Below are 17,194 nucleotides of genomic sequence, written 5' to 3'. Positions count from 1 at the left end.
AAATAAATTTCCCGGGTTTTGCACTTATTTTATGAGACGGCATTCTTATTATTGAATGTTTTGAAGGGCTTTTAACGCATGTCCTGCTATCAATTTTCAAAAAGAAAATGGTTTTCGAAATGAAAAAAGTAAATTTTTCTATGAATCTTTTGCGAGGTATGCCTAAATAACCATTTCTTCGCAGCATCAAAAATGAGTGGGTGTCACAAATAAACTACAAATATTGAGGTCGGCATCGGAAGTTGCAACCTGTTACAGATGGCTGTCATCTGTTATCGACAACAACAGAAATAATAAACGACAAGCTCTGACTAATTTAGTCTTATATTACAAAAGGCATTTTCAAAACAGATGCAGTCAATTCTCTTCAATCTTCGATCTATTACTTCAGTAAAACATGCTTGCCGTCTGTGACAGGTTAAAATTCTTTATCTGTCTAGAACGATAATCTCGATCTTATCCCTCTAGGGAGTTTTTGCTTATCTCGATATATCTGTTCTCGACAGATAAAATATGATATGCACCTATTGCTAGACTGTTATTTTGACGTGTAGGCATTATGGCCCACGCCTTCGGCTAGGGCAATAATGTCCTACACGTCAAAATATCAATCTTGGCAACAGGTGCATAATATATATTATACTTCTTGTAATGCGTTTGCCTATCTCAGATTTTAATTTCAATGTAATTATCAGCTCGAGTGTTTTTTCTTCATAAATACAAACATCGCAGGTCAATTTTTATTCGAATTAAATCATAAAATTTTAGAAAAATAAATTTTTAACGAATTATCGCTGTCAATATTATATTTTTTACTTGACCTTTTGTCTTACTTTTTTCTTCAAACAAGTCATGTCGCACTCATCACTATCTAGTTCAAATTTTTAGAAAACAAATTCGCGATGGCATTGCAATGTCGTTGAACAAGTTTGCTAGAAAAAATTTTAAAGTCCCGTGTATTGCGGCATTGATAGATTTTTTCTTGTTAATTTCGGAAATTATGACAACTCAAAAATAATTTATAATTTTGAATTAACACTCTTCTCCATATCAATGTTCGACGTTTGGTATTTTAATTGCGGTTTTTGTTTCCTAACATTGCTTGGAGATATTTATTAGATATATTTCCACAATGTGGTTTCAACATCATTACAATTTCCCTCCTTTTCCGGACGGTTGTGTCATGACATGTCTTCTGCTATCGAAAGGTATGACCGAAATAAATTGTGAACTATGGTTTTCGCGGTATGGGGGAAATGTTACATCGAAACAAGTGAAGTAAAAGATTTTTTTAATAAAGTGTTGCAAAGGCTTCAATAAAAAAAAAGTTTCAGATTCGATAGTTATACTGATGATGATCTAGCCCTCCGTAAAGTAATATTCTAAAAAAAATTCAGCACATCAACAGCACATCAAAATAATAATAATAAAAAAAATCGCAATTCGTAGATTTTTACAATTAATATGCAATTAAGAAACTAGCATTCTTGTGATTTATCGACAGATTCCGTACCACACAGTCATTTTCCACATTTCTTTTTTTTTATTTATAGAAGAGAGAAAAAAATTTGTTATGATCCATTAATTATGATGTTGTGCTAGACAAGAAGGCAACTGGCATGTCTTATCCGATAACCACGTAAATACGAATGCTGACTAACACCAGAGTTGTACCGTGTCGTTTGCAATCTATCTTATATGTTCATTCATGACCGAGACACCTTTTCGAATGCATTTTAATTAATTAAAAAAAAAAAGAAAAGAAAGAAAGACAAACTCGTAAACTAATAAGAAGTCTGAAAGCTTTTAATTTGTAGAAGTATGATATTGGAATCGTTTTGCATAATATTTTATGTTAAGATAGGCACACAAGAATAATAATCTTGGCAATATTGGTGAATGTTGGCACCAAACAGGAGTAGGGCTGTAACAAAGAATTTCGGTGAAAAGCATTCAACAACCGATCGGTAAAATATCGTGTATTCAATAAAAAAAATCTGTCCGAAATTATTGACAACGAAATAATCATTCGACTAATTAATCAAAACGTAAAAACATCATGTGCACATAATGCGTACACACAAAAGTAGTCGAACAAAATAAATTTTCCGAAATTTTCATTTGGTTATCCCTTGAAAAAAAAAATCGTACGCCGTCGCATTGTGTTTTTCCATTTCTGTATTGATTCACCGAGTCATCGTTAATATTTTCGTCTAGAGACGACTTAGAATTGTGTTCGACTTATTTGCGGAAGGTTCGTGGTATCGTCTAACAGCTCGTATATTGAAAAAAAAATAATAAAAAGGAAGAATTAATTGTAAAAAAAACTATTTCAAGTCATTTAAATTAGTGAAAAGTCAAGTAATAGCATTGTTATTAGTGGAATTAAAATTCAATTGATCGGAATCCATTGAAATTACTAACGTTAAGTGTTACAAATGTGGAAAAATATCTAAGTGAAAAATTTTTCTTCTTATTTATCCATACAAATACATGTATATGCGTACATATTTATAGAATATGTGTACGTACAAAATTCAAATATCCCCTGTATGTTATGTTATAAATTTAGATTAAATTTTTTATATCACATATAAATGCGTGTTTTAAAAAATACCTGAAATATATATGGATGAATCTAAATGAAAATAGAAAATTAATACACAAAGTGAAATCAGTTATTATAGCCTATGCCCTATAGTGACCTATAAGTAAATGGTGTAATTTAATGATTTTATTTAGTGTGAGTTGGCAACCCTGGAGTGCCTCGGTTTCGTAGCGTTTACTAGGTATGTAACGTTCAGGAAAAAACACAGACAATTTACTTATTTTCCATTTTTCATTTCTTTAGAAAAATGGAAGTTATTTTTATCAGACAAAAAAAAAATGAATAAAAAGCAAAAACTTCACCGAGCATTATTTTGTATAAAGTTCACGCAGCATTCAATAACTGGGACACATTTCTGACCTATAGAACAACATTTTTTTTAAACACAGAACACACACGGAGTGGTTTATTTATGTGTTTGAATTATGAGCGGCTCTGTGTTCAAATCATTCCGTCGTAGTGCGAATATGCTCTTCATATTCCATTATTCTCCAACATCATAAATTGGAGTCCGCTTTCTATTGACTTCATTGGGTATTTGGTAACAGTTTAACAAGCACATTGTTCTTAAAGTGCCACAATAAATCCATTGTCAGAAATTTTTCAGTTTTCTGAACAAATAAAAAAAAAATATGTAAAAGAAGGAGAATTTCCTCTGAACGACATTTGAACAGGGCTGGTATACATATCAAAAATTCTCTAAGCCGCTACACAATGTAATAGCGCTAGTCAACACCCCTGTTGTAAGAAAAAACGAAAAAAAAACCTTCGCCCTGTATAGTTATCGACTTAACGAAACGCATTTAAAACCACCCACCCAGATGTTTTCGATTTTAATAAAATAACTCATTTGAAACAATTATGTCACAGTCACATCATCGTTTAATGGTTAGTGTTTTCTTCGAAGACAATCAAACAAATTTTCTGAAACAATGCGCATGTCAGCATATTTTCCCACTGTCGTTGCCCTTTTTGCTTTTTACATAGCTTTACCTATATTTACTCATACTATGTGCTTACAAGCTATATCCATACAACAAAATTTCAACGGGGTAGTATGTGGTGGTGAGAATTGACCCAAAAATACAAAAAAAAATTTGTTACAAGTTCCTTCATACATATTATAGATATGTGTCTTGAGCAGAAGGGAATGGAGAAAGCTCTATTTAAGGATTTTATATTTCTTTTACTTTTATGTTCAAAATTAATTATTTATTTATTTATTTTCGTTAGTTACAACTTCATGCACGGATAACTTAATGTGTGTTTGTTATTGCTTTCCTAGTTACGAAAATCTGGAATAAATCTATACAATTTCCAAACGGTAAATGGGGAAAATAGTCTGCAAATTGCGAATTAACACGAAGTTTTGATTTGATTTGATTTCGTGACAATAATGTTTAGTTGGTCATCGATACGTCTATACAGTTTGTGTAGGTAGATACAATACATATTATCACAAAATATAGCATTTTTGTGGATATGAATCATCTTTGGTTGAAGAGAAAATCGGTCAAGACAAAACTTTTTCATATCAACATAATCTCACTGAGGTCTTTTCGATTGAGACGTCAATTCTATTCGAAGTCTTTTGATAAAGCTTTGTAGCCACAACATTTCCAGAAGAGTCTATCCTAAAATTTTCTATATTAGTTTGGATTGCCTGGTTCCACACTGAGTCACGTACCTAGGCCGGATGGGTCTGTTGTACTTTAAAGTTTGTTAATCATTTCGAGGGTGAATGTTTGAATTTTTCCTCGTGATTTTGTCCCTTTGTATGAAACGTCTTCTATGTGTTTGTCTTAGAAAATTGATATTAAGCACTTTTGCTTGAAGCTACAACTCTAGAGCCTAGAGAGATGCGTAAATAACTGATGATGATTGTTCTTTAAATATTTCAAATACATAAATCAACCTCTGTAAATATCTAGATGACGCAGTATGTACTGGCGATTCGCATGTTATATGTTATCGACAACAACGACAAAAATAAGCGATGAGCTCTGGCTATTGCGGTCTTTTATAGTAAATGTTAAAAGAGATGAAGTGATAGATTGGAAAGATCGTTCGATTATACAAAGTTCAAAATTAGTAATCGGACAATAATATTGGTAAGGTGACGCTTGCCTCCAGTAATAGTATATTACTTCCGAGGTTCCAAGTTGTGTATTTGATAATTGGGGTGTTGGAACAACTTGGAACCTCGTAAGTACAATGCTTTACGTGATTAGGCAATGTAAATGAAAATGAACATGTAATAATACATTACGTCGGTGGCTCCCTTTAGGTCAGGCTACAACGTCCTCACTCGTCAAAATAAAAATTTGGAACCTCGTACGTACAGTGCTTTACGTGAATAGGCAACGTAAATGCATGTTTCATATGAGCGAAGCGCCGTACCACGTTAAAGTTTATTCATATAGCTCAAGATGGTGTACATTCTGTACAAAAGTTATATCTACTGTTATGCGCCTTTGAAATGTCTTTCGAATTTTTAATTACAACACTAAAAATGGTTCGTTCAATTTTTCTATCATTAACCGTTTCGTGTCTCGAAAATAATAGTAAAATGGCAACAATTTAACATACCGTGAATGTGAAGTGTAATCTGCCTTCTTATTCTATGAGTCTGCATCTGGAGAGACGCTGCTCGATATCTTAGCTAGCTATAAACCTATAACGCCAGGTAGTTAAGAACGATATTGTTTTTAACTCTCATGTCTATGTAGACCAGCAATATTGAGGAATAGCTTTCTTATTCCAGAAGAGAATAGAAATCGCATACTTTGTGAACCGTTCTGTTCGCCCCGGTTCCCAATAAATGTGAAGCGATAAAAGTGCAATAGTATATGTTTGTCTAACTGAACTTGATTAATTTGATAGAATTAGCCAAGTCCTAAACCGCTAAATTGTTATTGTCAATCCAGTTCATCCCAAACATTGGTAGAACACACGAGTTATCGTTTTTTTTTTCTTCTAAAAGAATATCACCAGAGACAAGATAAATCTGTCTACTGTCTGCACACAGTACAGTATACAGTTACGAGCCATATGACCTAAAGTTACATACCGAAATTCTGTTTGATTGCATCGCATGTCGTAAAAAGTGTTTACAACTGGAGTGGTATGAGTGGTATGACTCTACTCTCATGTCGATAATGGAACTTTAACAGTCGTTGCAATGAAACTTTTATCTATTTGTTGTGGTATGATATCAATCGATCTGTTGAAACAAGTTTTCTACTTAAAATCTCAAGAAGTTTGATTTGAAATTACAGTTCGGAAACAGAAACTTGTTCAAAATGATGCTTTTGTAAGGTCTTGATTGTGTGTTGACCTAATGCAAAATGAATACCACTTTAATATTATTGTAGCATGTAGCATACAGTAATATTTAACGTTAAAGTTGCACGTTTATGCTTGTTCCTCAGCTGGTCGTTTCACTGTTTTCATACACATCTCCTTGTAAAAGTTTTTCTCCCTAGACTTATTCAATGGAGGCACTAATGTTTGAAAAACAAGTAACAAATCCTAAGGCTGTTAACTTTAGAAAGATACGAATTTATTCTGTTTCATTACTCTATTTAGAGTAGGACTCATGCTTGAAGTACGTTGTTTTAGATACAAAAATAGGATTTCTATAGTGGACAAAGCAGTACAACGCAAAGCTCCATTTTATCCACGTCTCGATGGCCAACGTTTCAGGGCGTTTTATCCGAATGAGACTATAAATTAATAAAAGTTTATAACAGGTATGGTCTACCATCGGCCCATGTTTAGTAAACGCACTCATTTATATATTTTTGGACAAAAATTCTGAATGAGTTTTAGATTAACCTGTTGCAGACGGCAATCATATGACTAGGACTATTATCGGGTCTATTACTTCAATCAATCAAAGTATTTTCAATCTGTTGATTTTAAATCTTGTACTTCATTTTTTTTAACATGCATTTTATGATATAAAAAATTATATTATCGAGAGTTTGTCATCATTTTCGTCGTCGTTATCGATAACAGATGAATAGCCGTATGTGACAGGTCCGATTGGCTGATTGGCATTACCTTGTCTCTAGCAAGGTTCTGAAAGAACAAATTTCAGTGGCGCCAATCATAATAATTTACAAATATTTCGCTAAAATTTCTTTAAGATAACTTTTCACACAATATGTATTGAGTGCGTTTCACAAATTTAATGCCACTCGGCTTCGTGGGATTCTTAACAAGTTCTTTCAGAACCTCGGTCTCTAGTTTCATTGCTGATCTGATTCGACCTGAACCAGAAAATCAAAACCCTGAGCTGACCTGTTCGACCTGCTCACAGAACGTCTGATAAGTAACTTATTTTAATGATTAGTAATGCACTGTCATACTGTACTGTTCGGATCTGGTGAGAACCGATCTATTCTTTAGATATAAATCGGAAAAGCTGTCTTTACGTCTTTGCATGAAAAGCAAGAATTAATTAAATGTTAATTTTACCTACAATTGAATGTTGTCAATTTGTAGGCATAATGTGTAAATTTCATTTAATAAATAAATAATTAGAAGCAACAGGGAAACATAGTCGAAAACGTGCTAATTTAATTGAAAGAACTGATTTGATAAATAATCGGGAAGTTGTCTTTCTTAAATGCATTTCTCCTTTATCGCATAGCTGCAGAAAAATCCGTTAACAAATGGGATTCACTGATATATTGTCAGAAATAGTCACTATCTTATCATCAGCCGTATCGACGCCCCTGTCATAATTTAATTAATGAAAATAATGAATGGCCTTACTGTTTTGTACACCTAACAAATCACACTGTCGTATCTAAGCTTCTTCTTATTTTCTTTGATTTCTCCCATTTTATCCATCGAGAAATCGGAGAGGATCATCAGCAAGAGAAAAGCATTACAGTGATAAATCAGTTAATTTATCGGTTATTTAGAAACCAAAAAAATGAAAGTCGGATAATGCTCCTTTGAATTGTTTGAGCATACTGAAGCTATGCTGTTTTTGTTAATTAATGAATGAAATAAAGAGAAAGAAAGAAAGAGAAAAAATGTATTAGTTCTTTGGAGCGTTTGAAGATATTGTTTTGTCAAGTTCTAACATGAATGATCTACACTTACATTATTTGTCATCGCTATCAAAAACTGATGATGACAAGCTGTTATTTGCACTTTCTTACTTCTCTACGAATACGTTTTCATTCCATTACTTACTACACCTTCTGTTTTATGTCGTTCTACCACAGAATCTAACGAATTCTCTAATTGATTTTTTCAGGGGATGTCGCAAACAATTCCAACAACACTAACACCGGACAGTTCAACATTTAACATCTATACAACCGAGACACCAGATGAAGTAATCTGCTTACAAGGCAGAAAATGGTGGTGCTTCCTGCTTTCCAGCATATTTACGTTTATAGCTGGGCTGTCGGTTGTGCTTCTTTGGCGAGTATTCGCCTTTATTTGCTGTCGAAAAGAACCTGAACTTGCTCCAAATGATCCGAAACAGAAAGAGCAGAAGGCGAATCGCCAAGGCAAACAGGAGTTTGAGGGGACTTTTATGACCGAGGCCAAAGATTGGGCTGGCGAACTCATATCTGGTCAAACTACCACTGGTCGAATTTTGGTGAGATTTTTTTATATGAATAAACGATGTTTTTCATTAAAATTCGAATTAAAGCAAAATGTCTCGATGATAACTGCGGATCAGACACCATCACCGCTTTATTAAACTGTTTTAATATTTCGAATTTTCGACCATTATCAGTCGATGTTCGAGGTATTTTAAAGTAGCACTTGACGTATAAGTTTTTGAAATTGTCTTCAGTGCCTCTTCTAGATACATTTGTTTTTACGATCAGTTCATTAAAAACGGTCGTAAAAACGGAATAAAAAGATACATTACACACATCAGTTATTTTTATTTCGCATTTTATAGTATTTATACACTTCAGATAAATACATAAAAAAATGTTTTGATAAATTTTACGATCCGCGTCGATGTAATTATCGAATATTGAAAAGGGAAGACATTATTTTTGTTATATAGATAGATGGAACGAAACTTTAGCGCACTATACCAGAAGTTCAGAAATGATTTTATTAAAGATTTAACAACTTTAAATTTCAAAAGTGTCATAAGTGTGTAACAGCTTTGAGCATATAGAACTTTGGCACTTACGATGGATGTACTTTTTCAATAAATTCTTACTATCGCTTATAGTAATGACAATGCTTAAGCGACCATATTTTCGAATCGAAACTTTTACCATTTGTTGTCGTTCTTCATGCATAGCCTGTGGCTGTGTGCGGATCTCGTTCATACTCTCAAGAAAAAAAAAACACTAAAAATTTTAGTAAAGCTTTCACCATAAGTCAGGTCGAAAATTATGACCTCTTTTGAAAAGTTGCCTGCACATTCAAAAATTTCGTTTCGTTTTATAATGAGGAATCCGAATCTGAAATGGAAAATGTTTTCAATGTAAAATTGAACCAACAGAACAACAGAGCTTATTCTTTTATGTTGTTCTGGACCATTCAAACTACTTCCTCCACCTTTAACTTCACACTTCACACACGTCTACGTGGTTTTGTAAATCTCGTCGAATTTGGATCATTCAAGAAATTAACTCAATTTCATTTTAGAAAACTCTACAATAGATCGAAGGAGATATGATTTCTTGTCTGGTGTTAGAGCTTTCCGTTGTCCATATTGATGTTATATTAGTAAGTGTATTCAAGATCAAATCTCCAGACGGGTCTGCCCGACTCCTTCGATCCTTTGCCGAGCTTTCCACGAAGCAATTGAATTAATTTCTTGTATGACCTGAATTTGATCGACTCCTTCGATCCTTCGCCGAGCTTTCCACGAAGCAATTGAATTATTTTTTGCATGACCTGAATTTGATCTATTCCGTGCTTCACGTCGCGCTGACTCAATGTGGGATTAATTTCTTCCGATATTATTTCGAACTGATTCTATACGAACAGAAAAGACTGCATTCAAAGATGTTTCAATCTCTTTAAAATTTAATCCTCAAAATGATACTAAGTTGAATAAATTCCCCTTAGACTCTAAGTTTAAATGTTTGATTCTTATTTATGTGCACATTATGCAGTAAAAACCCGTTCATATGCTCTCACATTTAGCAACGGAGAACAGGTGAAGATAGCGACAAAAAAGTAACCAAATCTTTTGTTGGACAGTTAAATTTATGAACCAACCTTTCGCATAAGCTTGAGGGAATTATTCGGGAAAAGTTTAATACAAATCTATACCCGTAGCCCGTAGACAGGGTTTTATTTTTTGTCTAAAACATATCTAGTCCAAATATTTGATGAATGAAATAATCAATTTAATCAAAATTAGATTTCATTAACATGATACATTGCATATTCCATTGTTGGATTGTCGCCTTAATTACATTCTTAAAAGTTGGCTCGAGCTTATGAAAAATGTTTTAAGTTAAGCTTTTATTTTCGTAAAATTCTGGGAATATAATTAGTGCATAGATGTAAGCACATTGATATATTATTCGGTTGTTGCTACTGTTAAATGCATTATGGTTGATAATAATTTTTTGCTCTGAATAATATTATGACTATTATGACTATTGGTGACAATTACTTGCGCTCTAAATGTTATAAAATGTAAATATTACTTGGACATTAAACGCAGCGTAATATTGGCCTATTACTACAAAGTTTTTAAACATTGTCTTCCCACAACTACTACTCATATAAGTATCTGAATTGCTTTTCCAGTTGTTTAAATCAAGATGATATTTCTGACAATAGAGTTTACAAACAAAATGTAATAGTATTTTATCACATACACACGGTGTTCGGATGTCAAAATTACTTAACTATAAGTAGAATTCAAAAATTACACTTCAGTTCTATGTTGTTGTCTCATTTTCGCTTATGTGATAAAATATATATTATTTAGCTAGAACTGTAAAGTGTATCTCGGTTCGAGGTGGCGTAAATCTACATCGAGAAGATACCAGTTTCAAGTTGTAGTAGCAAAAATAGTTTTATCTACTGTAAGTTGAAAAAATTAATAATTTTCAACATGAATCTAGTTAGCAAAGACAGTCAATTTACACGCTAAAATTTCCGTGCGCATAATTTTATATATTAAGTTATATGCTTTATGCATATAACCAATATAGCTACTTATGCTCACGCAATTGACAGAATCCTACTACGATCATGTGTCGCAGGATTTTGTGTTGATGTGTTTTGCTTGAAAATTCAACTAACAGTAGATAAAATCTTGTTGCTAACACGTTAGTAAATGGGGCTTTGCGCACACGATTTGTTGCCAAACTCGCTCCGCTCGTATCGGCAAACTCACATCTAGTCCGCAAAACAAGCTCATTTACTACATAGCTATTATGTATCGAGCTTGTAAAAGTTCGCTTGCTCTACCGTAAATTGAACTTTTCAGTATAGAGACGATACATAAAAAAACCAGAACCAGAGAAATGTGACTCGATTACAATTTTTTTTCTTGTTTTCTGGAATATGTTTTCTATTTGTTATTTGCACGTAATGTAGGTGACACTACTTTCTATGTCCGAAAAATTTGAATATATCAAACATAAGTGTTCGACTTTTGCTCACTACACATTTATGTCACCACTTTCTATGATGAAAAAATGTGAATATCGGACATAAGTAGTATGTTCGATTTATTTCCGCAACGCGCCGCACCCTTCGTTGCAAATCACCAATAACGAATTAATAAAATTACTAAGGAACTGTGCCCAATTTCAAATTCAAGATGCAAATTACTCTTGCTTAAATAGTTCATAAGCCTGAAGTACAAAAGGGACGTTTAATCATACATTAGCAAAAAAAATCGTACTTGATTTGATGATATAAAAAAAGGTTTTATTGAACTCATGCTCGAGACAGCTTAAATTATTGCTCAGATTGACATTGATTTATCGAAATATATCTCTCCATCTATATATTCGTTTTCTTTCTTTTTTAATCAACTCTTCATGCTAACAACCGGCTTTGCTTTCTGATTATATAACATCCCATCGCCAACTAATTACATTTTGTTTTTAATGATCCAAACTATGTATCCAAATCAATTGGATAATTTTCTTGACAGTTGCTTTGCAAGTTTCGGTTGATTTCAGTTTGCTTGTCCGACCGGAAAATCAAGCAAAATCATCTAAAAAAAAGTATTCAACGCAGACTCCTGTTTCTTTAATAATAAATTTTAGAATTTAGCCATAGCGTTTCCTCTATACCAATTGGTTTGATAGAACAGAAGGAAGTAACCGAGCATGTGAGAGATTAAATTGACAAAGTTAAACATAGTTTAAAAAAATTTACCAGCTTTAGCACTTTCTTTACAATAATTGCTAGGATGAACACTGAATAATAAATGAAATTAGTATAAGCACTTGTTATATTATATCCAACATTTATCTCATTTATTAATACTCCACGATGGTGAATATTTGTGCTTCCATATACGTAATAAAACACCAAACATACATTGACCTTAAGATTGGTCAGTAGCAGCAGCGGCACTGTCAATTTACCCCGCATAATATAATATTAGCCAGAGTGTGTTGAACATATTGATTTTTCGGGTGTAAAATTGTATATATATATATATATATAATATACGGTCGAAGGCACATAGCTACTAAACTATATTCAATCGCCCAAAAACCACTTACTGTGGGACTGTGACGCAAGTCTTTTTATCAACTTACAAAAGAACTGATATCGGCAAGAGTGGGGCGATGCTTTAAAGAAATTCGATACAAATGGAAGATGATGAGGAAAATGTAAGCAACTGACTGAAATATTGGTTATTAAAAATCACAAACGGTCGTGCGCGTAACAGTAGCTATGTGATAATTGAATATTATTTATGTTCATAATATGACTTCCAAAACTTTATGAATTTGCCTTTTCACCGAACTTTCTATTGTTGGTTATATTTTCCGAGGTATGGCTGACATAGTGCAATAGCTGAATATATCCGAAGCTAGTGGCTTTTATGAAAAATGCTTCAATTTTGTTTCGTAGAATTACGGTTCTACCTAACTTGAAAAGTTTGACATATGATAGCTCGTTGAACTCGTATACGGAATACGGATGCCCATATTACGAATAAATTAGTTTATTAGAGGCAAAGAGGTGGCAGTCGAACAGTTCTTTTTTCAATTTTTTTATGTGTGTTGACTTGCGTCACGGCACATTACTATAGTGGCCCAAAGATTTATAACCGAAATTTCGATTAAGCAATTTAATCTAAGAATTATTCTACTTTAATGTTACAGGTGGTCCTAGTTTTCATCCTTAGCATCGCATCCCTTATTATTTACTTTATTGATGCATCTAGCGAATATGTGGAAGTGTGTACACATTTTAGCGAAAACATAACACAACAAATCGATCTCGCATTTAATATATTTTTCATGGTGTACTTTTTTATACGAGTAAGTAAAGACTGAAATTCGTCCATTTTCGAACAGAAATTCGTGGAAAATATTTAATTCATGAACTTTTATCCTTCACTACAGTTTATTGCGGCATCAGATAAACTATGGTTTATGCTAGAAATGTACAGTTTCGTAGATTATTTTACAATACCCCCGTCCTTTGTATCCATATATTTACAGAGAACATGGATCGGTAAGATTGAACGTATTTTGTGTAATTCAGAAGTCGGCACGGATACACGATTCCAATTTTTATTGTGTTTATCAAATATATAACTTCAAATTGTAACTTTCATCGAATATTTTCAACCAATTGCGAGATTAGAACTCAATAAATCAAAACCTCACTTTGGAAAGTTCTTATTCGATTATGAACAAAAGCAGGAGAGCGTATCTACGGTGAAACCATTTTGGCAAGCATTATGCAAGATTCTGAAAGAGCAGGTTGTGACACTAGAACTCTGAGTTCGTTATATTGTAACAATGTAAAAGTTCGTGTTCGTTAGGTTGTTTGCATTACGGTATTGTGTAATTGAATAAAAAGAAATCAGGCAACATTATGGCCAGTTCATCTCGCCTATGCATGTGCGACATATGCGAGCATGAACTGGCCATAAAGTCCTAAGCGACACAGGTTTTGTGCACGGTGGCATAGTGCGTTGATTGGGTATCGGTTCCCTGAGTACGAAACAATGTTCTTACTGATGTATGTGGTTCTGCTGCAGAAACAACACATAAAAAAATTAATGGAAATGGGACAGTTATTGGTGCAGAAGGTATCTCGAGTGCAGTGACTACACCAACAAAGGAAGACTAAAATGACTCAGTGTTGAGTCTTCAACATCGCTAGCTACCACCTAGCTTTTAACCTGTGGTTTTTTGGGGTTTCTCGCCTGAGAAATAAGAGACTTCAATTCGGGCATGTTGCCCTTTCAATGTTATCTTTTATTCTGACATAACTTCTTTCTACGAGTAATCGATCGGTTTGATTTAAACCGCAAACTGCGCTCGACATACTATCGAAGTTTCAACACTCAGAAATGTATACCTTCGAAGTTGTACTAACGATAGGTATGGAGTGGTTATTCGAACTTACGATAACTCAGATACCTACAGCACTGAAGTGTCCGATCCCATTCCTATTTAAATTATTGTGAAACGGCTGCAGCGGAACCACGGATGACATTGGGGTCAACTATACATCCATTTGTACACATTCCAAAAGGGTTAAAGTGAATTTATTACATCAATATTTGGGAGTGTTGCAACCTGTTTTTCAGAACCTTGGGAAATTTTCAACAAGCTCGATTACAATATTAACAAATAGCGAAACAGTTAACCATGCCGACTTCTGCTGTGATCTCTATATTTTGTGGTAAATAGGTTTTAACAATTAAACAAATTCCAACTTTCTTCCAGGTCTGCGATTTTTAAGAGCGCTACGTCTTATGACTGTTCCAGATATTTTACAATATTTAAATGTATTAAAAACGTCAAGTTCAATAAGACTGGCACAATTAGTTTCTATTTTTATATCGGTTTGGTTGACAGCTGCTGGAATAATTCATTTGGTGAGCACAAGCAACTTTAAAATTTAATTTAATTTTTTCATATCGTTGTCCCGGTACAAGTAAAAACAGGCGATAGGTCAGCGAAGAAAGGTTCACAAATTCTCATACAATTTTAGACGGATAGAAAGCACGGTCAAATATTATCCATCTGATTCGTATTGTTAATCAATCGGGAAAATATTTGACTTGAATTTTCCAAGGATTCCAAAAGAAAATCCTTCGAAGATTTTCAATGATTTTCTGTGGATTTTCCCACCCTTTTTGCTGTGAAAATCCAGCAGTACAGATTTTTAAGAATTTAAAGGATTTTATTTTTACGTTTTGAGAATTTGCAAATGATTTCTAGTTTTCAAAAATGTTCCAAAGATTATTTTTATGATAAAGGGCTTCCCATGTATATCTGCCTCTCGGTATTTTCTATTGGACCGCAATCTTAAATTCTTATTTCAGTCAAAGTCTAAACTGTTAATAGCAATCTTATTGAAAGTAAACTCAATTTAGAAAATCTTTACAACATGTTGACGTTCACATAACATTAAAGCCATTAAATTGTACCTTTCTCAATTAAACTACCATCGATAAGATTTCCATTTTCAATCCATTTTTAGTTGGAAAACTCTGGCGATCCATTCGAATTCAGCAATTCACAAAAACTATCCTACTGGACTTGTGTGTACTTTCTTATAGTCACAATGTCAACAGTTGGTTATGGCGATGTGTTTTGTGTAACTATCTTAGGACGGACATTCTTAGTATTTTTCTTACTGGTCGGCTTGGTAAGTAATATTTTGAAAATTTACTTTTTTTTATCACTAAAAACGAAGTTACGATTAAGTGGCAGAATGGTTAGGTATAATTGTAATCAACAATGAATATGTATCCGAAGTTAGGGAAACATAATTGCGAAAATAAATCATTGCTGGAACTAAATTTTGCTGTTAGAAAATAAAAAATAAAAAAAAGTGTTCGACATAATAAAATCGAAAGACAAAAAAAAACCGATACGGAATTATGAAAATTTTTAATTTTTCGCTTAGCATAAGCCTCTTTCATTTTGTTAAATGTTCTTTTATTTTCGTTTTACTTAGCTTAGTAAATATTTTAATTTCACAGAAATTAAATTATTATTTTTATGTTTACTTTATCACAAAATTTAACAAAATAATAAACAAAATTAAATATAAATTTCGTCGGATCAGCAAATGCGTGAGTGATATGTGAAGAATACTGAATTATTTTTGTTGGAAGGCAATCATTTTTGTTAATTTTTTTTATACTTTTAATTTGATTTTTTATTTTGTTTCGGAAAACCTTTTTCAAAACGTCTTTTATTTTGTACCTATAATCCGAATCCTTTCTGAGTCACTTTATTTTTCTTCAAATTGTTAAACAAGATTAAATTTGCTCTATCCTTAATTTTATCTTAAATTCGACCATGTAATATTTTAGCCAATGGTTTTTATGCTCATACGTTTTACTATGTACAGTTTTTTTTTATGTTGTTTTTTGTGAAAACGAAAATCATTAATCAAACCACTACTGAGAGCCATAATAAAATAGCTGAAAGAGTATTTTGTAGAATTAATTAGATGAATTTCTTTATCCCAAACTATTTTTTTCATTTCCTTTTTGTAGTCCTTATAGAACGTTTGTTTTGTTCATAGGATTATTGTTTTGGTTTAAAAAAAATGGTTATAAGCGCTTTTATGCTATGAAATCCAATTTTCACGAATCGGTCATAACACTCTACTAAACTAATTAAATCGATTACCCCAAAACGCTTTTGCATCAAAACTCTTGCAAATTCATTGATAGTTCATTTTGTGATTTAAAGTTTCGCGCCTCAAAGACTAAATCAAAATTTAAGTCAAATCTGATGGAGTTTTCGGATTGATAGTCGAATCAAATCTTTGTAAATTTTTCGAATCTTCGAATTTTTTCTGCGCATTTCGAACGTTTATTTTCTGTTCTTTGACAATATGCTATGTGAGATCCTTATTCATCACTTACCTTTGTTTTAATGAGCTTTGTAAATAGCGTAAAAGCACCAAGATCTCTAATAAATAAGGCAACTCAGTGGAAATTTCGATTCTAGGTACACATATAGCTACGCGAAAGAGACCTAAAAGAAATATTTGAATTAGGTCTTTTTCGCGTCACTATGTGTAGTAGCTAGAACAATGCAAAGGCAAGACCTAATTAGCACAGTTAACGTAAGCCGAATTTACAATGAAACTGGTTTCAGCTGGCTCGCTCATTCAAACACACTACTTGTGCGTAATTATACGGGTGTAATACGGACGTGTTGGTACAACAACTGAAACCATTTTCAAAATAAATTAATAAATTTTTCTCGACATTTTTCGAGAATAGCTCATTTGCCGATCGTCTTGATAGGAATTGTATATATAAATGGTCGAACGGAAATCCATTTGTTCGAATCGATAGGTTCTCTCGTCGTGACCGAAATATTTGTTATGTTGGTCCCACATTGAATCCCACATTTTGTGACAAAAATTTTTATTTTCGAAATTGAG

The 17,194-nt window shown here is 33.0% G+C and overlaps 1 protein-coding gene across 47 annotated transcripts in view; it reads left to right on the top strand.

Moving 5' to 3' along the window:
* LOC119067844 (calcium-activated potassium channel slowpoke) overlaps nt 1-17,194 on the top strand; it is a 62,464-nt gene that overhangs the window by 1,509 nt on the left and 43,761 nt on the right. For 30 of the 47 annotated variants that reach the window (XM_037171037.1, XM_037171028.1, XM_037171047.1 and 27 more), the window contains exons 1-6: nt 2,218-2,789; nt 7,884-8,234; nt 12,925-13,083; nt 13,168-13,279; nt 14,506-14,657; nt 15,266-15,433. In XM_037171037.1, coding sequence (XP_037026932.1) covers nt 7,887-8,234; nt 12,925-13,083; nt 13,168-13,279; nt 14,506-14,657; nt 15,266-15,433 — 939 coding nt within the window. In that variant the 5' untranslated portion in view covers nt 2,218-2,789; nt 7,884-7,886. Of the gene's footprint in view, nt 1-2,217; nt 2,790-7,883; nt 8,235-12,924; nt 13,084-13,167; nt 13,280-14,505; nt 14,658-15,265; nt 15,434-17,194 lie in introns of those variants that run through there. The other 17 variants (XM_037171069.1, XM_037171071.1, XM_037171073.1 and 14 more) reach the window with 2 other exon arrangements.

Source organism: Bradysia coprophila (assembly GCF_014529535.1).
Source record: "Bradysia coprophila strain Holo2 chromosome X unlocalized genomic scaffold, BU_Bcop_v1 contig_130, whole genome shotgun sequence".
NCBI classification, from domain to species: Eukaryota; Metazoa; Arthropoda; class Insecta; order Diptera; family Sciaridae; genus Bradysia; species Bradysia coprophila.
This window is presented reverse-complemented; position numbering and strand designations above follow the sequence as displayed.